We start from the raw sequence: 22676 nt of genomic DNA on the forward strand, positions 1-22676 counted from the left end.
TCAGGTTCATTGAATATACGCAGTGCTGCCTGTTGGTGGGAAAAAACTGAAAACAAATCTATTTGTCCAGCCTGTGTCCGTCCTTACGCCTGTGGAGACGTGTGAGCTGCGTGAAAAACATTGCTAAATCATACGCAGCCAGCTACGCTTTACTGCTGGGTTCGCCATTTGCTTTCCTTAATTGGGAAAAAAAATACCTGCTCTCCAAGAGTTATAATAACTCTGCTACCCTCACGTTCTGTGACACATAAGCAGGGACACAGCACAGTTATTAAACTTCTCAGGTTCATTGAATATACGCAGTGCTGCCTGTTGGTGGGAAAAAACTGAAAACAAATCTATTTGTCCAGCCTGTGTCCGTCCTTACGCCTGTGGAGACGTGTGAGCTGCGTGAAAAACATTGCTAAATCATACGCAGCCAGCTACGCTTTACTGCTGGGTTCGCCATTTGCTTTCCTTAATTGGGAAAAAAAATACCTGCTCTCCAAGAGTTATAATAACTCTGCTACCCTCACGTTCTGTGACACATAAGCAGGGACACAGCACAGTTATTAAACTTAGATAATTCATTCACTAGAGGCAGTGGGGCCTTTCGTTTTCCAAAAAGGGCAAAAATTATATTTGGCCTGCAGTCTTGCGCCAATTTATTTCCTGCCTGTGAAATCAAATCACTGGTAATACAGCATGCTGAGGGGTAGGGGTAGGCCTAGAGGACGTGGACGCGGCCGAGGACGCGGAGGGCCAAGTCAGGGTGTGGGCACAGGCCAAGCTCCTGATCCAGGTGTGTCGCAGCCGACTGCTGCGCGATTAGGAGAGAGGCACGTTTCTGGCGTCCCCACATTCATCGCCCAATTAATGGGTCCACGCGGGAGACGGTTATTAGAAAATGAGCAGTGTGAGCAGGTCCTGTCCTGGATGGCAGAAAGTGCTTCGAGCAACCTATCGTCTACCCGCAGTTCTGCGCCGTCCACTGCTGCCAATCCGAATCCTCTGTCTGCTGCTCCTCCTTCCTCCCAGCCTCCTCACTCCACTACAATGACACCTGCTCAGGAGCGGGAACACTCCCAGGAACTGTTCTCGGGCCCCTGCTTAGATTGGGCAGCAGCGGTTCCTCTCCCACCAGAGGAGTTTATCGTCACTGATGCCCAACCATTCGAAAGTTCCCGGGGTCCGGGGGAAGAGGCTGGGGACTTCCGCCAACTGTCTCAACAACTTTCTGTGGGTGAGGAGGACGATGACGATCAGACACAGTTGTCTTGCAGTGAGGTAGTAGTAAGGGCAGTAAGTCCCAGGGAGCAGCGCACAGAGGATTCAGAGGAAGAGCAGCAGGACGATGAGGTGACTGACCCCACCTGGTGTGCAACGCTTACTCAGGAGGACAGGTCTTCAGAGGGGGAGTCAAGGGCATCAGCAGGGCAGGTTGCAAGAGGCAGTGCAGTGGCCAGGGGTAGAGGCAGGGCCAGACCGAATAATCCACCAAGTGTTTCCCAAAGCGCCCCCTCGCGCCATGCCACCCTGCGGAGGCCGAGGTGCTCTAAGGTCTGGCAGTTTTTCACAGAGACGCCTGACGACCGACGAACAGTGGTGTGCAACCTTTGTCGCGCAAAGCTCAGCCGGGGAGCCAACACCAACAGCCTCACCACCACCACCATGCGCAGACATATGATGGCCAAGCACCCCGCAAGGTGGGACAAAGGCCGTTCACCGCCTCCGGTTTGCACCCCTGCCTCTCCCCCTGTGCCCCAACCTGCCACTGAGATGCAACCCCCCTCTCAGGACACAGGCACTACCGCCTCATGGCCTGCACCCACACCCTCATCTCCGCTGTCCTCGGCCCCATCCAGCAGTGTAGTTCAGCGCACCGTTCAGCCGTCGCTTGCGCAAGTGTTCGAGCGCAAGCGCAAGTACGCCGCCACGCACCCGCACGCTCAAACGTTAACCGTCCGCATCGCAAAATTCATCAGCCTTGAGATGCTGCCGTATAGGGTTGTGGAAACGGAGTCCTTCAAAAGTATCATGGAGGCGGCGGCCCCGCGCTACTCAGTTCCCAGTCGCCACTACTTTTCCCGATGTGCCGTCCCAGCCCTGCACGACCACGTCTCCCGCAACATTGTGCGCGCCCTCACCAACGCGGTTACTGCCACGGTCCACTTAACTACGGACACGTGGACAAGCACAGGCGGGCAGGGCCACTACATCTCCCTGACGGCACATTGGGTGAATTTAGTGGAGGCTGGGACAGAGTCAGAGCCTGGGACCGCTCACGTCCTACCCACCCCCAGAATTGCGGGCCCCAGCTCGGTGCTGGTATCTGCGGAGGTGTATGCTTCCTCCACTAAAGCACCCTCCTCCTCCTCCTCCTCCTCCTCTGTCTCACAATCAAGATGTGTTAGCAGCAGCATGTCGCCAGTAGTCGGTGTCGCGCGGTGTGGCAGCACAGCGGTGGGCAAGCGTCAGCAGGCCGTGCTGAAACTACTCAGCTTAGGCGATAAGAGGCACACGGCCCACGAACTGCTGCAGGGTCTGACACAGCAGACCGACCGCTGGCTTGCGCCGCTGAGCCTCCAACCGGGCATGGTCGTGTGTGACAACGGCCGTAACCTGGTGGCGGCTCTGCAGCTCGGCAGCCTCACGCACGTGCCATGCCTGGCCCACGTCTTTAATTTGGTGGTTCAGCGGTTTCTGAAAAGCTACCCACGCTTGTCAGACCTGCTCGTAAAGGCGCGCCGGCTCTGCGCACATTTCCGCAAGTCCCACACGGACGCTGCCACCCTGCGCACCCTGCAACATCACTTTAAGCTGCCAGTGCACCGACTGCTGTGCGACGTGCCCACACGGTGGAACTCTACGCTCCACATGTTGGCCAGGCTCTATGAACAGCGTAGAGCTATAGTCGAATACCAACTCCAACATGGGCGGCGCAGTGGGAGTCAGCCTCCTCAATTCCTTTCAGAAGAGTGGGCCTGGTTGGCAGACATCTGCCATGTCCTTGGTAATTTTGAGGAGTCTACCCAGGTGGTGAGCGGCGATGCTACAATCATTAGCGTCACCATTCCTCTGCTATGCATCTTGAGAAATTCCCTGCAAACCATAAAGGCAGCTGCTTTGCGCTCGGAAACGGGGGCGGGGGAAGACAGTATGCCGCTGGATAGTCAGGGCACCCTCCTGTCTATTTCTCAGCGCGTACAGGAGGAGGAGGAGGAGCATGAGGAGGATGAGGAGGAGGGGGAAGAGACAGCTTGGCCCGCTGCTGACGGTACACCGGCTGATTGCCTGTCATCCTTTCAGCGTGTATGGCCTGAGGAGGAGGAGGAGGAGGAGGAGGAGGAGGATCCTGATAGTGATCTTCCTAGTGAAGACAGCCATGTGTTGCGTACAGGTACCCTGGCACACATGGCTGACTTCATGTTAGGATGCCTTTCTCGTGACCCTCGCGTTGCACGCATTCTGGCCACTACGGATTACTGGGTGTACACACTGCTCGATCCACGGTATAAGGAGAACCTGCCCACTCTGATTCCCGAAGAGGAAAGGGGTTCGAGAGTGTTGCTATACCACAGGACCCTTGCGGACAAGCTGATGGTAAAATTCCCAGCCGACAGCGCTAGTGGCAGAAGGCGCAGTTCCGAGGGCCATGTTGCAGGGGATGTGCGTAGATCGAGCAGCATGTACATCCCAGGCAGTGCAACAGTCTTTAAGGGCCTGGCCAGCTTTATGGCTCCCCACCAAGACTGTGTCACCGCTCCCCAGTCACGGCTGAGTCGGCGGGAGCACTGCAAAAGGATGGTGAGGGAGTACGTAGCGGATCGCACGACCATCCTTGGTGACGCCTCTGCCCCCTACAACTACTGGGTGGCGAAGCTGGACACGTGGCCTGAACTAGCCCTGTATGCCCTTGAGGTGCTTGCTTGTCCTGCGGCTAGCGTCTTGTCGGAGAGGGTGTTTAGTGCGGCTGGGGGAATCATCACAGATAAGCGTAGCCGCTTGTCAACCGACAGTGCCGACAGGCTAACACTCATCAAGATGAACAAAGGCTGGATTTCCCCAGACTTCTGTTCTCCACCAGCGGACAGCAGCGATACGTAAGCAATACGTAGGCTGCACCCGCGGATGGAAGCTACGTTCTCTCTCACCATCCAAAACGGGGACATTTCTGCTTCATCAATCTGTGTCTAATATTCCTCCTCCTCCTCCTCCTGCTCCACCTCCTGAAACCTCACGTAATCACGCTGAACGGGCAATTTTTCTTAGGGCCACAAGGCTCACTCAAATAATTTTTCAGAACAATTTTTATAAGTTTCAATGCGCTTAAAAGCATTGGAACTTTAACTTGAACCAATTTTTCGTTACACTGGGCTGCCTCCAGGCCTAGTTACCACTTAAGCCACATTAACCAAAGCGATTAATGGGTTTCACCTGCCCTCTTGGCTGGCCATGGCCAATTTTTGGGATGTACATTAGTACTGTTGATACAGCAATTTTTGTGGGCCCTCGCCTACAGTGTAATCAAATTAATTTTTAGCCCACCTGCATTACAGCTGACGTTACCTCAGCTGTGTTGGGCAATGCAATGGGATATTTCTATGTACCGCCGGTGGCTTCCTGGCACCCACCCAGGCAGTGGGTCCACAGGGAGTTAAACCTACATGTGTCCACTTGTAAAGAATCCCAGTCTGACTGGGGCATGCAGTGTGGGCCGAAGCCCACCTGTATTACGCACGACATTACTACCTCAGCTGTGTTGGGCAATGCAATGGGATATTTCTATGTACCGCCGGTGGCTTCCTGGCACCCACCCAGGCAGTGGGTCCACAGGGAGTTAAACCTACATGTATCCACTTGTAAAGAATCCCAGTCTGACTGGGGCATGCAGTGTGGGCCGAAGCCCACCTGTATTACGCACGACATTACTACCTCAGCTGTGTTGGGCAATGCAATGGGATATTTTTGTGTACCGCCGGTGGGTTCCAGGGAGCCACCCATGCTGTAGGTGCACACTGAGTTTTTAATACATCTGTACACTTCTAAAGAACCAGTCTGACTGGGGCATGCAGTGTGGGCCGAAGCCCACCTGTATTACGCACGACATTACTACCTCAGCTGTGTTGGGCAATGCAATGGGATATTTTTGTGTACCGCCGGTGGGTTCCAGGGAGCCACCCATGCTGTAGGTGCACACTAAGTTTTTAATACATCTGTACACTTCTAAAGAACCCGTCTGACTGGGGCATGCAGTGTGGGCCGAAGCCCACCTGTATTACGCACGACATTACTACCTCAGCTGTGTTGGGCAATGCAATGGGATATTTCTATGTACCGCCGGTGGCTTCCTGGCACCCACCCAGGCAGTGGGTCCACAGGGAGTTAAACCTACATGTGTCCACTTGTAAAGAATCCCAGTCTGACTGGGGCATGCAGTGTGGGCCGAAGCCCACCTGTATTACGCACGACATTACTACCTCAGCTGTGTTGGGCAATGCAATGGGATATTTCTATGTACCGCCGGTGGCTTCCTGGCACCCACCCAGGCAGTGGGTCCACAGGGAGTTAAACCTACATGTGTCCACTTGTAAAGAACCCCAGTCTGACTGGGGCATGCAGTGTGGGCCGAAGCCCACCTGCATTAAGCACGACATTACTACCTCAGCTGTGTTGGGCAATGCAATGGGATATTTCTGTGTACCGCCGGTGGGTTCCAGGGAGCCACCCATGCTGTGGGTCGACAGGGACTTCACAATAGGGAGTTGTACCTGCCTGTGTCTATGAATTAAAAAGCCCGGTCTGACTGGGGCATGCAGACACCTTGACAGAATGAATAGTGTGTGGCACATAGGTTCCCCATTGCTATGCCCACGTGTGCAGCTCCTGATGGCGGTGGCACAGGATTCTATTTCTCATTGCTTCTGTACAGCATTGTGGGCTATCGCTCCGCCACTTTTAAAGAGGGTCGCTGCCTAGCCGTGCCAACCTCTGCAGTGTATGCCTGCGGTCCCTCGTCATGGCAGACGCAATTCTAAATAGACATGAGCGTGGTGTGGCATGAGGGCAGCTGAAGGCTGCGCAGGGACACTTTGGTGTGCGCTGTGGGGGGGAGGGGGTGCGGTTGGGCAGCATGTAACTCAGGAGAAGTGGCAGTGGAGTGTCATGCAGGCAGTGATTGTGCTTTGTTGGAGGTAGTGTGGTGCTTAGCAAAGGTATGCCATGCTAATGAGCGCTTTTCAGAAGTAAAAGTTGTTGGGAGGGGGGGGGGCCCACTCTTGCCGCTATTGTGGCTTAATAGTGGGACCTGTGAACTTAGGATGCAGCCCAACATGTAGCCCCTCGCCTGCCCTATCCGTCACTGTGTCATTCCCATCACTTTCCTGAATTGCCCAGATTTTCACACATGAAAACCTTAGCGAGCATCGGCGAAATACAAAAATGTTCTGGTCGCCCATTGACTTCAATGGGGTTCGTTGTTCGAAACGAACCCTCGAGCATCACGGGAAGTTCGTTACGAATAACGAACACCCGAACATTTTGGTGTTCGCTCATCTCTATTCCGTACATGTTTTCCATGACCCCTTGGCAGCAAAAGCTACGTTAAAAATATGGGGCATAAAGATGAGCGACTCTTTACCCACCCGTGCAGAGGGTCGTTCTGGAGGTACCCGGGCGAGAACCACTGAGACGCCCCTCCCCCGCATGGACACTTGAACCATTTACATTCTTCTATCAAGCCCTACCGTGACATGGTCTAGCAGACGTGAAGGTTGCATGCCTTCGTACTCCTGCGAACTTTCATTCCCCCCAAATGAGTATGCATGCACTAGCTTGCCTATTTCACTTCATAATGCTACGCAGCTTGCGTCGCATTTACATTGCTCTCCTGAGTTGGTTTTGTTCAATTTTCAGCTGCACGGTTTTCTACTGGACCAACAATTGTTATGTGCGTTGTGTTTGTAGTTTTGTGTTTTCAGGCATCACTTGCTACCGGAGGTTCCCTGCTCCTAGCTCCGCAGAGCCGTTTCACCTGCCATGGCATTGAAAATACTATCCCTGAATGCCAATGGGTTGAACTCCCCACATAAAAGAAGTTCCGTATGGAAGGAAGCCATTCGATGCGACGCAGATATTGTATGTATCCAGGAATCGCACCTGCTTGACACAGATTGTTCACGCATGTCACACAAGAAATTTCCTCATGTCACACATGCATGTGCCCCGGGGAAGCGAGCGGGCGTTATGGTTGCAGTCAGAGATTCCACCACGTTCAGTGTTGAAAAACAATTGTGTGATCCTAGAGGTCGTTATATAGTAATGGTGGGCTCTCTGAATGGAACACAAATTACATTAATTAATATTTACGCCCCAAATACAAAACAAATTCACTTTCTGAATAAGCTTACAAAAAAAATCTCGAAAATAGCAAAGGGTCAGCGGATTTATTGCGGGGACTTCAATTTAATACCAGAGTGCGATATTGACTCCACCCATATTCCTTCAAAGAGGACCTCCTCTCTTGGAAATTGGCTTCGGAGGAATGCCCTTCTGGACACTTTCCGTTGCCTTAATGCGGGGTCAAGAGAATACACATTCTACTCACCGCGCCACAAGTCGTTCTCCCGTATTGACCTATGTTTGGTCGATAGGTATCTAATCTCCGCAGTAAAAAAAGCCAAAATCGGCACGGCCACATGGTCAGATCATGCCCCAACGGTAACATCTCTGGCCCTGGGCAGCCCTTGTCGAACGCCTGGTGCATGGAGGAATAATACATACCTACTGAAACATCCTGAGTACAAAAAAGAAATAAAAAATAACCTTGAAGAATTCTTTGCATTAAATGACACTCCGGATGTGGACCCAGGTGTTCTGTGGAATGCCCATAAGGCTTTTATGCGTGGGGTCCTTATAAAATTGGGTGCTAGGTATAAAAAAGAGAAATTCAAAAAAACAGAGCTCCTGGTGTCCAATATTCACCTTTTGGAACGTGACCTACAAAAAACCCCGTCTGCACTCACTCATGATAAATTACTTAAAGCACGCCTCGAACTTCGGAACATTTTACAAAATGATTTCGATAAAGAAATTATTGCTCGGAGAGCCAATATTTATTCCTCACTGAACAAGCCATCCAAATGGATGGCTAACTTAGTCAAAAAAAAGACGATTAGAGCTAAAATCCCTTTCCTGTGGAACTCAAACAAGAAAGAATTTAAAATAGTGCACCCGGATAAAATTGCAGAAAAATTCCGCGAATACTATTACGGCTTGTACAATCTAAAAGATGATCCCTCCGTAGTCCAACCAAAGAGTAATGCGATAGCAGAATTCCTAAACAAATTAAACCTTCCAAAAATCTCCATATCACAAGCAGAAGAATTAGATAGGAGGATGTCAGTCGAGGAGGTAGCTGACACAATCGCTACCCTAAAAAATCAAAAAGCCCCAGGCCCTGACGGCTTCTCGGCCGAATATTATAAGCTATTTCAAGGGTCGCTGTCAACATACTTAGTACAAAACTTTAACACAGCCATGCAACGGGGGATGTTCCCGGGTGAGTCTCTCCAAGCGACCATTGTGGTTCTACCAAAACAAGGCAAGTCCCCCGACGAACCCTCGAACTTTAGACCAATATCTCTACTGAATACTGATCTCAAGATTTACTCCAAGACCCTTGCACGGAGGCTCCTGGGGATTCTCCCTGAAATCATCCATTCCGACCAGGTCGGGTTTGTGAAGGGGAGGCAGGCCTCTGATGGTACACGTAGGATAATAAATCTTCTGCACTCCCTGAAGCATTCCCGATCTCAGGCGGTAATGCTTGCACTTGATGCCGAGAAGGCATTCGACCGTGTCCATTGGGAGTATGCATTCAAAACATTAGAAAGATTTGGCATAGGAGAGGGTCTACTACGAGCCGTTCGCGCCCTATACTCCGCACCATCGGCTAGGACGCTAGTGGATGGAATTTTGTCGGAACCCTTTAAAATTTCAAATGGTACGAGACAGGGGTGCCCGTTATCCCCCATCCTGTACGTCCTCGCGGTCGAACCTCTGGCAGAATGCATCAGGTCTTCACCTGAGGTTAGAGGGATCCCGTTAAACCTTCGTCAGCATAAAATTGGCCTTTTCGCGGACGATGTGATCCTCACTTTAACACACCCGCTAAGCTCATTGCGAGCAGCCCAAAAAATTCTACAAAGTTTCAGTGAGGTCTCACAATACAAACTCAATATAAACAAATCCATGATTATGGGTGTGAACGCACCAAATGACCTGAGGGATGCGATTAAAAAAGAGTTCCCGTTTGAATGGAGAAATGATGTTATCCCATACCTGGGAATTCACCTGTCCCCCAATCTGGCCGATCTAGAAAAAATCAACTACCCACTGTTGTTGGACTCTGTACAGAAGGAATTAGAACGCCTAGCCAAGCTCAATTTGACATGGTACGGCAGAATTATGACGTATAAAATGAAGCTACTTCCCAAAATTTTATACTTGTTCAGAGTTCTTCCAATAGTCATCTCAAAGGCCACACTATCTAAATTACAGAGACAGTTATCGGATTATATTTGGGGGGGGAAAAAGCCCCGAGTAGCATTGTCTATTTTGGCGATGAGGCGGTCTGGGGGAGGAGCAGACATCCCAGATATAGCAAAATATTATGGAGCCTCCCTCCTGAATCAAACTAAACGATGGCTCCTGCGGGAGGATAAGTTGGGCTGGGTAGGCATGGAGAGCAGCCTTGCGAAACTAGACTCGTGCAGACCGCTCCTCTTAGCGGCTTCTTTGGAGGCCATGTCAGATCTCCCAATTTTAAAAACAACCCTGAGGGTGGATGCGGGGTCCCTCTCTCCCACCTCGTTAGCGTCTTGTGTGGTATGGAGGGAACTGACAGTAAAGATAGCAACTTATGATAGTTTGGAACTCCCTCAAATTCCCCTGGAAACTGTGAGCCTGTTCTTGCAAGATTTAGATTTGAGAGAGTGGAGCAAGAGAGGGGTGCTAAACGTGTCCGACCTAATGTCAGGTAGAGAACTGAAAACTTTTGAGGACCTTTGCGCCATGCACAACCTATACCAAGGAGACTCATTTAAATTCGCTAGGATCCGGCACTTCTTGTCTAGATCCCAATTACACAGGATAAAAATACCATCAGAAATCATAAAAAAGTTTTCATCTCCATCCACTGTGGAAAAATCTGAGACAAGGGTTTACTATGATATTCTGTCGGGGAACAACATCCCGAACAAAAAAGTACACATGTTAAATTGGGAAAAAGAGATGAAAATAGTTGTCCCGTTAGAAACATGGATAAGCGCCTTCAAATTGGCGAAGAGAGCAACTAAAGGTATGGGTGTTCTGGAGGTGCAGGTAAAGGTGAACCTGAGATGGTATTACACCCCCGCTCTCCTTTGTTCCAGATTTCGGAAAGGAGATGGTATGTGCTGGAGGGAATGTGGGGAGAGGGGCACACTCTTACATGTTTTCTGGTCATGTCCTAAACTTTACAATTATTGGCATGACATCCTTAATTTGATAGACAGAACTCTGAGAATTCGTGTCCAAAGAGACGCAAGACAGATATTATTACTCCTGGGCTTGGAGGTCTTCCCCTTCCCAATTAGGCTCCTGGTAGGACACGCTTTGATGTCCGCAAAGACCTTGATAGCGAGGCATTGGAGGGAAACCTCGCCCCCACTGGCTCAGGAATTTATTTCTCTAATGGCGGAACAAAGGATATACGAGAGATGGCTGGCATTCAGGGAGAATAATATGGCTAAATACGAGGAGATGTGGAGCATGTGGAGGGACCATACATAATTTTCGTACATTAATCAAGTTAGGTGTTGCCTGTGTTTATATTTTGAACTGTTTAACGCTGCCTTATTTCGTTGTTTCTTGTTTTGTGCTGTGGCTTTATTGCGGTCTTATAAGTCGACTTTATGCGAATTATCTACAGTATATGCCGTTACAACAAAGTGAACAAGTATAAAGCCAGTCACATAGTGCATCTAATAAATCTGAGAGGTGGTGTAGTTTTAAGCTAAGAAAATTTTAAATAAAAGTGAGGAGGGAGTTTGATATGCATGTACAGCAAATATCTAAAACTACTGTGTTTAGCGGTTAACTAAGCTTATGTATTGTTTGGATGTATGTCTCTTCCCTTTTTCTCAATAAAAATCTAATGTTTAAAATTACAGAAGGAAATTTAAAAAAACTTACATATATATATTATATAATATATATATATATATACACACACACACACGTAAGAGAAAATGACCCACCATTAACGACTAAAACAGTCGTCATCTGCTTAATCTGAGACTATACAAATTATATAGCAAAATATCTGAAACAAAACGAGGAACGTATTCCCATACTTTATTTTAGCCTAAATATACCAATTTAATTTAAAAAAAAAAGTTATAGATAAAAAAAAAATCTTTGTTTTTACCTTTATACCCCTAATAAAACTAATAAGCAGAAAAAAGTCAGTGAGAAAAGATATTTAAGATAGCCCTATATAATCCAGCAAAAATAATTCTGGTAGCTGAAGAAATAAAGATAGGCCAGTAAAACCACCTCAATCCCTAAAAAGAGCTTGGTCCTTAAGAGGTTAAATATTTGGGCGTGACGACTTCTACAAGGGTCTAGAAATTTATTAATTTAAAAGCAGCATCTCTTATAAAGTTGAAATTTAAAAAAAACTTCCAATATCAATGGCGTAGAGATTACCATTTGTGAAGAGGGAGAGGTTATTTTATTGGCACAAATAGTCCAATGTAGATTCTATTAGGCCTCATGTCCACGGGGAAAATATGATTTAGGATCCGCAGCGGATTACCTGCACGCGGATCCGCACCCCATAGGGATGCATTGACCACCCGCGGGTAGATAAATACCCGCGGATCGTCAATAAAAGGGATTTTTAAAAAAATGGAGCATGAAAAAATCTGGACCATGCTCCATTTTCGTGCGGGTCTCCCGCGGGGACGGCTCCCGCGGGCTTCTATTGAAGCCTATGGAAGCCGTCCGGATCCGCGGGAGACCTAAAATAGGAATTTAAAGAATTTACTCACCCGCAGCGGGCCGGGAAGCTCTTCTCTTCCTCACGGCCGCATCTCCCTTGCTTCGGCTCGGCGGATGTGCCCGGCGCATGCGCGCGGCACGTCGGCGACGTGCTGCCGGCGACGTGCCGCCGGCGTCAGGAATTCATCCGCCGGCCGAAAAAGAAGGTCCGGCCGTGAGGAAGAGCAGAGCTTCGCCGCCCGCTACGGATAGGTAAATTCTTATTTATTCGTATTTTCAGCGCTCATGTCCGCGGGGCAGGAGGGACCCGCTGCAGATTCTACATGTAGAATCCGTAGCGGGCCCGATTTTCCCTGTGGACATGAGGCCTTAGGATTTTTAAAGCACCCAATGTTTGGATCTGACAACTGATTTGGAAGGGGAAACACACCAGCATGGGGCTTTCATAAGTTCAACGTTGAAATGGAAAGGGGTGACTTTCAGTCCTCCAAATGTTTTACTATTTGACTGTACAATGTAATTACTTTTCTCAATGGAAGTCTAATATGGTTAACCAGAACCACATACTATTGCGCTTCAGGTACAACTATACCTAATCCGGCAACGCTTATGCTTTCCAGCTTTGGCATGTGACATTTTTACAGGTACAGTAGCATTTTGTCTCATTTCCTCAGAGCTCAGAGGTCCAGAAGTACTATTCCCTCCATTGTCCAACATGGTGGCTCTATTAATAAAAACCCTTTTGACATAGAATCATAGAATGGTAGAGTTGGAAGGGACCTCCAGGGTCATCTGGTCCAACCCCCTGCCCAGTGCAGGATTCACTAAATCATCCCAGACAGATATTTATCCAGCGTTTGGTTGAAGACTTCCATTTAAGTTGAACTCACCACCTCCCATGGCAACCTGTTCCACTCATTGATCACCCTCACTGTCAGAAGTTTTTTTTCTAATATCTAATTTGTGTCTCGCGTTCCTTTCAGTTTCATCCCATTGCTTCTAGTCTTTCCTTATGCAAATGACAGTAGGGCTGATCCCTCTGCACTGTGACAGCCCTTCACATATTTGTAGACAGCTATTAAGTCTCATCTCAGTCTTCTTTTTTGCAAGCTAAATATTCCCAGATCCTTTAACCGTTCCTTATAGGACATGAGTTGCAGACCGCTCTGAACTTCCTCCAGTTTGTCTATGCCTTTTTTAAAGTGGGGTGCCCAGAACGGGACACAGTATTCCAGATGAGGTCTGACCAAGGAAGAATAGAGTAAAGGGAGAACCTCACGTGATTTAGATTCTATGCTTCTCTTAGCCAAGAAATTTGCCAAGTATTACCTTGGACTTTATAATTTCCCCTCTACCCTGTGCAATACTGCTACTCCCAGTCTATTTCATCTTACTGTCTCATACTTAGCGGAGTGTGGCATGCTTTATCTCCACCAATCCCAAATCTTCTCTCTAGAGCTTCAAGGGAGGAGGTTGCCAGTGATCTAAGATGGATGCCATTAGGCAAAGCTTTAGAGCAGGTGGCTTCACCTGGCTGTCTGGTCTCCAACTAAACATTATACATGTTATAAAATGTGACATGGACTATTTTTGAGTGCATTTGCGCATCTAAGGCAGCATTTGTATGCAAATCAGGGACTAATTAGGCTGCACAGACTTCTCAATCAGGGCACAGATTTGTCTTGTGCCGATGTGAATGGTCCCCGATTCAGATATGCGCACAATAGTGTGACCTTCATAGTGCAAAAAGTCATGCTATCATGAGCTTATCTGTGCCTACACTTGTTTGAAGGATCCCCTAAGGTACCTTTATATGGGCTGATAGTCAACTGAATAATTGTTTAAATGAGCACTTTTGGTAGACTGTTGGTCCATGTACATACGGCTCCTTACAGAAATGGCTCAGTTGTCACTAGTCTTTTAGTTCACTAACACAGAACTACAGAGCGACTTCTACGCAGTGTATAGAGGAGCCACTCAATCAATGCATGACTCCTGCTTACTGTGAATGGAGGTAGGTGCACCAGAACAACCCCGGCACTTGAACAACTATTGCTCCTGTGAAAGTTGCTGGAATGGTTTTCGGGCACTTATGCTCCCGCATTCATATCATACCAAGGAATCTTACAATGTCATTGTTCACAAATACAAATAAACTATTCTTAATGAACTCCTTTCAGCAGCAGATGCTGTAGAACTTACTGGGACTTTGCAGTGTGGTCTAGGAGGGACTGGAAAAACTTTCTAGATGAAATTGAGAAAGACATATGTTTAAGTAAGACAAGCAGTTTTCCGAATTTGCAACTACTGTAATATTAATCATTGTTGCCAAGTACTTACTCCTTTGATGTTTAAAACAGGACTTGGTGCTCCTGGAGGGCCAGGTGGTCCAGGTAGTCCTCGAGGACCCTGTGAGTGTTAAAATATCTTTACTGCAATGAACTAAGGCTATTGCCTCATGTTTAACACCAATCAGCTACATTTATATCTGCATGGTTTTATGTTTTTTAGAAGTACAGTAGTCACACTCCAATAGATAGACCATATTTTATATTTGATAATTTCTTCTATTCTAAATTCCATGCACACATTACTGTTCAACCTAAAAGAGGTTTTTCTTGTTGGCTTCAAAATTCTACACATTTTATATTTCTTGCAAGGAAAAAAAAAGCTATCTTCACCCCTGTATTATTTTCTTGTAAGTAGCTCTTTACTATATAGTTGTTATCTGTGTGCACTCTCCAATATATATATATATATATATATATATATATATATATATATATATATATTAGCTAATATACCCGGCTTAGCCCAAGTAGACTTGGTACAGGTGTTTATCTGTTTGCACGGAAACATTTATGGAGTGGCGGTTACTTCAGAGGTACTGAGGAATAAAATATGTATACACATAGAGGAGTGTTAGACTATCCTCAGGCTGCATCTACCAATGTCCCTCTGCAAAATGTGCCGCCCCTCCCACTCTTCTCAAATTTTTACCCTTCAAGGTAATACCCCTTTTTATTCAAATTTACCCACAGACTAGAGGTTGCAGCCCTTCTTAGCCTTAAAGGCATGCTCCATGCCTGCAAACTATGGCCGCTTCCTTATCTACTTTACAGTCTTTCAGTATATGCACAGAGAGGTCAGTTATATTTTCCTCAGTATACACAGAGAGGTCAGTTATACTCTCCTCAGTATATACACATAGCGGTGAGGTAGATTCTCCTCAGTATATACACATAGAGGTGAGGTAGATTCTTCTTAGTATATACACGTAGGGGGTGAGGTAGATTCTCCTCAGAATATACATTTGAAAGCGAGGTAAATTCTCCTCAGAATATACACCTAGATGTCAGGTATATTCTCCTCAGTATATACAAATAGAGGTGAGGTAGATTTTCTCCGCATATACACATAACTGTCAGTTAGATTCTCCTTACTATATGCAAATAGAGGTGATGTAGATTCTCCTCAGTATATACGCATAGAGGTGAAGTAGATACTCTTCAGTATATGCAAATAAAGGTGAGGTAGATTCTTCTCAGTATATACACACAGAGGTGAGGTAGATTCTTCTCAGTATATACACATAGAAGTGAGGTAGATTCTCCTTAGTATATACACGTAGAAGTGAGGTAGATTCTCCTCAGTATATACACTTGAAAGGGAGGTAGATTCTCCTCAGTATATACACATAGAGGTGAGGTAGATTCTCCTTAGTATATACACATAGAGGTGGAGTAGATTCTCTTCAGTATATACACAGAGAGGTGAGGTAGATTCTCCTCAGTATACAAATCATTTCTCTAGGGTTTATGGGTTCTGAGAAAAGAACTATGTTCTGTATTGTGGATTTCCCCAGTTTTTCATGCTTAGAAATGATTATTGAAGTTGCAACCCCTTTACTTTTCCTATTAGGATGTAAAGAATGATCGTGCCAAATTTCATGTTTGCGCAGTTCAGATGTGTGTTATCAGTTACATTACATAGGGGTGCACTTACTTTTGCACTTAGTATTAAATAATCAAGTTGTGAGTCCTTTACTTTACCTATTTAGGACTTAAAGGGGTTGTCCCGCGGCAGCAAGTGGGTCTATACACTTCTGTATGGCCATATTAATGCACTTTGTAATATACATTGTGCATTAATTATGAGCCATACAGAAGTTATAAAAAGTTTTTTACTTACCTGCTCCGTTGCTGGCGTCCTCGTCTCCATGGTGCCGACTAATTTTCGCCCTCCGATGGCCAAATTAGCCGCGCTTGCGCAGTCCTGGTCTTCTGCTCTCTTCAATGGAGCCGCTCGTGCAGAATGCTGGCTCCGTGTAGCTCCGCCCCGTCACGTGCCGATTCCAGCCAATCAGGAGGCTGGAATCGGCAATGGACCGCACAGAAGAGCTGCGGTCCACGGAGGAAGAGGATTCCGGCGGCCATCTTCACAGGTAAGTAGAGAAGTCACCGGAGCGCGGGGATTAAGGTAAGCGCTCCGGTAAGCTTTCTGTACGTCCCTGCATCGGGGTTGTCTCGCGCCGAACGGGGGGGGGGGGGGGGTTGAAAAAAAAAAAACCCGTTTCGGCGCGGGACAACCCCTTTAAAGAATGGATGGTTTTGCCAAACATCAAGTTTGTACGACACCAGGAAGTAAGAGAATTAGATTAGATACATTAAATGGGGGAGGTCACAAATTATTGCACTTTTGAGTTTTGAATTGAGTAATCAAATTGTGACTTCTTTACTTTTGCTATTTAGGACTTATAAAAAGGTTATGCCAAATTTCAAGTTTGTACAACACCAGAAAGTTAGAGAATAGGTTTAGGTACATTACATAGGAGGATGGTCACTTATTTTTGGACTTGGAGCTGAATAAATAAGTTTGGACCCCTCTCCTTTTCCTACTTAGGACCTAAAGAATAGTCATGCCAAATTTCAGGTTTGTTTGACACCGGGAAGTTAGAGCATTACATTCAGTACATTACATAGGGTTTCATTTACTTTTGCACTTGCCATTGAATAATCAAGTTGTGATCCATTTACTTTTCCATTTTAGCATCTACAAAAAGGCTGTGCAAAATTTCAAGTTTATACGACACTGGGAAGTTAGAGAATCAGATTAGGTACATTATTTTTTCTAAGTGCAAAAGTCAGTGCACCCTTATGTAAAGGGGTGACAACTTGATTATTCAATGCTATGTAGGACCTAAAGAATGGTTGTGCCAAATTTCAAGTTAGAGAATCAGATTAGGTACATTGCATAGGGGTGCACTTACTTTTGCACTTAGTAGTCAGTCAGTAAGTCCATGAGTCAGTGAGTGAGAGAGTCGGTCAATCGGTCAGTCAGTCTTTCAGTCAGTCAGTCTTTCAGTCAGTCAGTCAGTCAGTCTTTCAGTCAGTCAGTCAGTCAGTCTTTCAGTCAGTCAGTCAGTCAGTCTTTCAGTCAGTCAGTCTTTCAGTCTTTCAGTCAGTCAGTCTTTCAGTCAGTCAGTCTTTCAGTCAGTCAGTCAGTCTTTCAGTCAGTCAGTCTTTCAGTCAGTCAGTCTTTCAGTCTTTCAGTCAGTCAGTCTTTCAGTCTTTCAGTCAGTCTTTCAGTCAGTCTTTCAGTCAGTCAGTCTTTCAGTCAGTCAGTCAGTCTTTCAGTCAGTCTTTCAGTCAGTCAGTCTTTCAGTCAGTCAGTCTTTCAGTCAGTCAGTCAGTCAGTCAGTCTTTCAGTCAGTCAGTCAGGTCAGTCAGTCTTTCAGTCAGTCAGTCTTTCAGTCAGTCTTTCAGTCAGTCTTTCAGTCAGTCAGTCAGTCAGTCAGTCTTTCAGTCAGTCTTTCAGTCAGTCTTTCAGTCAGTCTTTCAGTCAGTCTTTCAGTCAGTCTTTCAGTCAGTCAGTCAGTCAGTCAGTCTTTCAGTCAGTCAGTCAGTCAGTCTTTCAGTCAGTCAGTCAGTCTTTCAGTCAGTCTTTCAGTCTTTCAGTCAGTCAGTCAGTCTTTCAGTCAGTCAGTCAGTCAGTCAGTCTGTCTTTCAGTCAGTCTTTCAGTCAGTCAGTCAGTCAGTCAGTCTTTCAGTCAGTCAGTCAGTCTTTCAGTCAGTCAGTCAGTCTTTCAGTCAGTCAGTCAGTCAGTCTTTCAGTCAGTCAGTCAGTCAGTCAGTCTTTCAGTCAGTCAGTCAGTCAGTCTTTCAGTCAGTCAGTCAGTCAGTCAGTCTTTCAGTCAGTCAGTCAGTCAGTCTTTCAGTCAGTCAGTCAGTCAGTCAGTCTTTCAGTCAGTCAGTCAGTCTTTCAGTCAGTCTTTCAGTCAGTCAGTCAGTCTTTCAGTCAGTCTTTCAGTCACTCAGTCACTCAGTCAGTCTTTCAGTCTTTCAGTCAGTCTTTCAGTCAGTCTTTCAGTCAGTCTTTCAGTCAGCCTTTCAGTCAGTCAGTCAGTCAGTCAGTCAGTCTTTCAGTCAGTCTTTCAGTCAGTCTTTCAGTCAGTCAGTCAGTCAGTCAGTCAGTCAGTCAGTCAGTCTTTCAGTCACTCAGTCAGTCTGTCAGTCTGTCAGTCTGTCAGTCTTTCAGTCTTTCAGTCAGTCTTTCAGTCAGTCTTTCAGTCAGTCTTTCAGTCAGTCTTTCAGTCAGTCTTTCAGTCAGTCAGTCAGTCAGTCAGTCAGTCAGTCTTTCAGTCACTCAGTCAGTCTGTCAGTCTGTCAGTCTTTCAGTCTTTCAGTCAGTCTTTCAGTCAGTCTTTCAGTCAGTCTTTCAGTCAGCCTTTCAGTCAGTCAGTCAGTCAGTCAGTCAGTCTTTCAGTCAGTCTTTCAGTCAGTCTTTCAGTCAGTCTTTCAGTCAGTCTTTCAGTCAGTCTTTCAGTCAGTCTTTCAGTCAGTCAGTCAGTCTTTCAGTCAGTCAGTCAGTCTTTCAGTCAGTCAGTCTTTCAGTCTTTCAGTCAGTCAGTCTTTCAGTCTTTCAGTCAGTCAGTCTTTCAGTCAGTCAGTCTTTCAGTCAGTCTTTCAGTCAGTCAGTCAGTCATTCAGTCAGTCAGTCAGTCAGTCAGTCTTTCAGTCAGTCAGTCTTTCAGTCAGTCAGTCTTTCAGTCAGTCAGTCTTTCAGTCAGTCAGTCTTTCAGTCAGTCAGTCTTTCAGTCAGTCAGTCTTTCAGTCAGTCTTTCAGTCAGTCTTTCAGTCAGTCAGTCAGTCTTTCAGTCAGTCAGTCTTTCAGTCAGTCAGTCTTTCAGTCAGTCAGTCTTTCAGTCAGTCAGTCAGTCAGTCTTTCAGTCAGTCAGTCAGTCAGTCAGTCTTTCAGTCTTTCAGTCAGTCTTTCAGTCAGTCAGTCTTTCAGTCAGTCAGTCAGTCTTTCAGTCTTTCAGTCAGTCAGTCAGTCAGTCAGTCTTTCAGTCTTTCAGTCAGTCTTTCAGTCAGTCAGTCTTTCAGTCAGTCAGTCAGTCTTTCAGTCTTTCAGTCAGTCAGTCAGTCTTTCAGTCTTTCAGTCTTTCAGTCAGTCAGTCTTTCAGTCAGTCTTTCAGTCAGTCAGTCAGTCTTTCAGTCTTTCAGTCAGTCAGTCTTTCAGTCTTTCAGTCAGTCAGTCTTTCAGTCTTTCAGTCAGTCTTTCAGTCAGTCAGTCTTTCAGTCTTTCAGTCAGTCAGTCTTTCAGTCAGTCAGTCTTTCAGTCAGTCAGTCTTTCAGTCAGTCAGTCTTTCAGTCAGTCAGTCTTTCAGTCAGTCAGTCTTTCAGTCTTTCAGTCAGTCAGTCTTTCAGTCTTTCAGTCAGTCAGTCTTTCAGTCTTTCAGTCAGTCAGTCAGTCAGTCTTTCAGTCAGTCAGTCAGTCTTTCAGTCAGTCAGTCAGTCTTTCAGTCTTTCAGTCAGTCAGTCAGTCAGTCAGTCAGTCTTTCAGTCAGTCAGTCAGTCTTTCAGTCAGTCTTTCAGTCAGTCAGTCAGTCTTTCAGTCAGTCAGTCTTTCAGTCAGTCAGTCTTTCAGTCAGTCAGTCTTTCAGTCAGTCAGTCAGTCTTTCAGTCAGTCAGTCTTTCAGTCAGTCAGTCTTTCAGTCAGTCAGTCTTTCAGTCAGTCAGTCAGTCTTTCAGTCAGTCAGTCTTTCAGTCTTTCAGTCTTTCAGTCAGTCAGTCAGTCAGTCTTTCAGTCAGTCAGTCAGTCTTTCAGTCAGTCAGTCAGTCTTTCAGTCTTTCAGTCAGTCAGTCAGTCAGTCAGTCTTTCAGTCAGTCAGTCAGTCTTTCAGTCAGTCTTTCAGTCAGTCAGTCAGTCTTTCAGTCAGTCAGTCTTTCAGTCAGTCAGTCTTTCAGTCAGTCAGTCTTTCAGTCAGTCAGTCAGTCAGTCAGTCTTTCAGTCAGTCAGTCTTTCAGTCAGTCAGTCTTTCAGTCAGTCAGTCTTTCAGTCAGTCAGTCAGTCTTTCAGTCAGTCAGTCTTTCAGTCTTTCAGTCAGTCAGTCTTTCAGTCAGTCAGTCTTTCAGTCAGTCTTTCAGTCAGTCAGTCAGTCAGTCAGTCTTTCAGGCAGTCAGTCTTTCAGTCAGTCAGTCTTTCAGTCAGTCAGTCTTTCAGTCAGTCAGTCTTTCAGTCAGTCAGTCTTTCAGTCAGTCAGTCTTTCAGTCAGTCAGTCTTTCAGTCAGTCAGTCTTTCAGTCAGTCAGTCAGTCTTTCAGTCAATCTTTCAGTCAGTCAGTCAGTCAGTCTTTCAGTCAGTCTTTCAGTCAGTCTTTCAGTCAGTCTTTCAGTCAGTCTTTCAGTCAGTCTTTCAGTCAGTCAGTCAGTCAGTCTTTCAGTCAGTCAGTCTTTCAGTCAGTCAGTCTTTCAGTCAGTCAGTCTTTCAGTCAGTCTTTCAGTCAGTCTTTCAGTCAGTCTTTCAGTCAGTCAGTCAGTCTTTCAGTCTTTCAGTCTTTCAGTCAGTCAGTCTTTCAGTCAGTCAGTCTTTCAGTCAGTCTTTCAGTCAGTCAGTCTTTCAGTCAGTCAGTCTTTCAGTCAGTCAGTCTTTCAGTCAGTCAGTCTTTCAGTCAGTCTTTCAGTCAGTCTTTCAGTCAGTCTTTCAGTCAGTCAGTCAGTCTTTCAGTCTTTCAGTCTTTCAGTCAGTCAGTCTTTCAGTCAGTCAGTCTTTCAGTCAGTCTTTCAGTCAGTCAGTCTTTCAGTCAGTCAGTCAGTCAGTCAGTCTTTCAGTCAGTCAGTCTTTCAGTCAGTCAGTCAGTCAGTCAGTCAGTCTTTCAGTCAGTCAGTCAGTCTTTCAGTCTTTCAGTCAGTCAGTCTTTCAGTCAGTCAGTCTTTCAGTCAGTCAGTCAGTCTTTCAGTCAGTCAGTCTTTCAGTCAGTCAGTCAGTCAGTCAGTCTTTCAGGCAGTCAGTCTTTCAGTCAGTCAGTCTTTCAGTCAGTCAGTCTTTCAGTCAGTCAGTCTTTCAGTCAGTCAGTCTTTCAGTCAGTCAGTCAGTCTTTCAGTCAATCTTTCAGTCAGTCAGTCAGTCAGTCTTTCAGTCAGTCTTTCAGTCAGTCTTTCAGTCAGTCTTTCAGTCAGTCTTTCAGTCAGTCTTTCAGTCAGTCAGTCAGTCAGTCAGTCAGTCAGTCAGTCAGTCTTTCAGTCAGTCAGTCTTTCAGTCAGTCAGTCAGTCTTTCAGTCAGTCAGTCTTTCAGTCAGTCAGTCAGTCTTTCAGTCAGTCAGTCAGTCTTTCAGTCAGTCTTTCAGTCAGTCAGTCAGTCTTTCAGTCAGTCAGTCAGTCTTTCAGTCTTTCAGTCAGTCTTTCAGTCAGTCAGTCTTTCAGTCAGTCTTTCAGTCAGTCAGTCAGTCAGTCAGTCTTTCAGTCAGTCAGTCAGTCAGTCTTTCAGTCAGTCAGTCAGTCTTTCAGTCAGTCAGTCAGTCAGTCAGTCTTTCAGTCAGTCTTTCAGTCAGTCTTTCAGTCAGTCTTTCAGTCAGTCTTTCAGTCAGTCTTTCAGTCAGTCAGTCAGTCAGTCAGTCAGTCTTTCAGTCAGTCTTTCAGTCAGTCAGTCAGTAATAATAATAATCTTTATTTGTATAGCGCCAACTTATTCCGCAGCGCTTTCAGGCATGGATAAATGCAAAACAATACAACAATTACAATATAAGGTACATTGGGTTAGACACAAATGGGTTGAGGGTGGTACAGGAGGTGCAGGGGGTGGGGGACACAGGCAATAGGAAATATTATGTACAGATCAATTATCAGAAGGCAAACAGGGTGGAGCACCATAGTGAGGGGCAGGGGACTAGGTCAGGAGATTTGGTATGCTTCCCTGAAGAGGTGCGTTTTTAAGGCACGTCTGAAATTTCGTGCATCGGGAATTGTCCGGATGCCTTGGGGTAGAGCATTCCAGAGGATGGGTGCTGCTCTAGTGAAGTCCTGTAGGCGAGCATGAGAGGTTCGTATTACAGGGGTGTTTAGTTTGAGTGTGTTAGCCGATCGGAGTGAGCGGGCTGGGTGGTGTACTGACAGTAGGGAGGCGATGTATGGTGGTGCAGCACCATGCAGAGCTTTGTGAGTGAGGTAGAGGAGTTTAAATTTAGTTCTGCAGTGGATGGGCAGCCAATGCAGCGACTGGCATAATGCAGAGGCGTCTGAATAACGACTGGATAGAAAAATGAGTCTAGCTGCTGCATTTAGTATGGATTGGAGCGGAGCGAGTCTAGTGCGGGGGAGGCCAATGAGTAGCGAGTTGCAGTAGTCAAGCCGGGAGTGGATGAGCGCAACCA

General features: G+C 46.4%; 1 protein-coding gene across 4 annotated transcripts in view; it reads right to left on the reverse strand.

The window, feature by feature from the left end:
- Positions 1 to 22676, reverse strand: part of COL15A1 (collagen type XV alpha 1 chain) — a 638286-nt gene that overhangs the window by 142626 nt on the left and 472984 nt on the right. For all 4 annotated transcript variants that reach the window (XM_066579143.1, XM_066579144.1, XM_066579146.1 and 1 more), the window contains exons 26-27: positions 14365 to 14433; positions 14227 to 14268 (exon numbers count right to left, since the gene is read on the reverse strand). In XM_066579143.1, coding sequence (XP_066435240.1) covers positions 14227 to 14268; positions 14365 to 14433 — 111 coding nt within the window. The remainder of the gene's footprint in view (positions 1 to 14226; positions 14269 to 14364; positions 14434 to 22676) is intronic.

Source organism: Eleutherodactylus coqui, chromosome 9 (assembly GCF_035609145.1).
Source record: "Eleutherodactylus coqui strain aEleCoq1 chromosome 9, aEleCoq1.hap1, whole genome shotgun sequence".
NCBI lineage: Eukaryota > Metazoa > Chordata > Amphibia > Anura > Eleutherodactylidae > Eleutherodactylus > Eleutherodactylus coqui.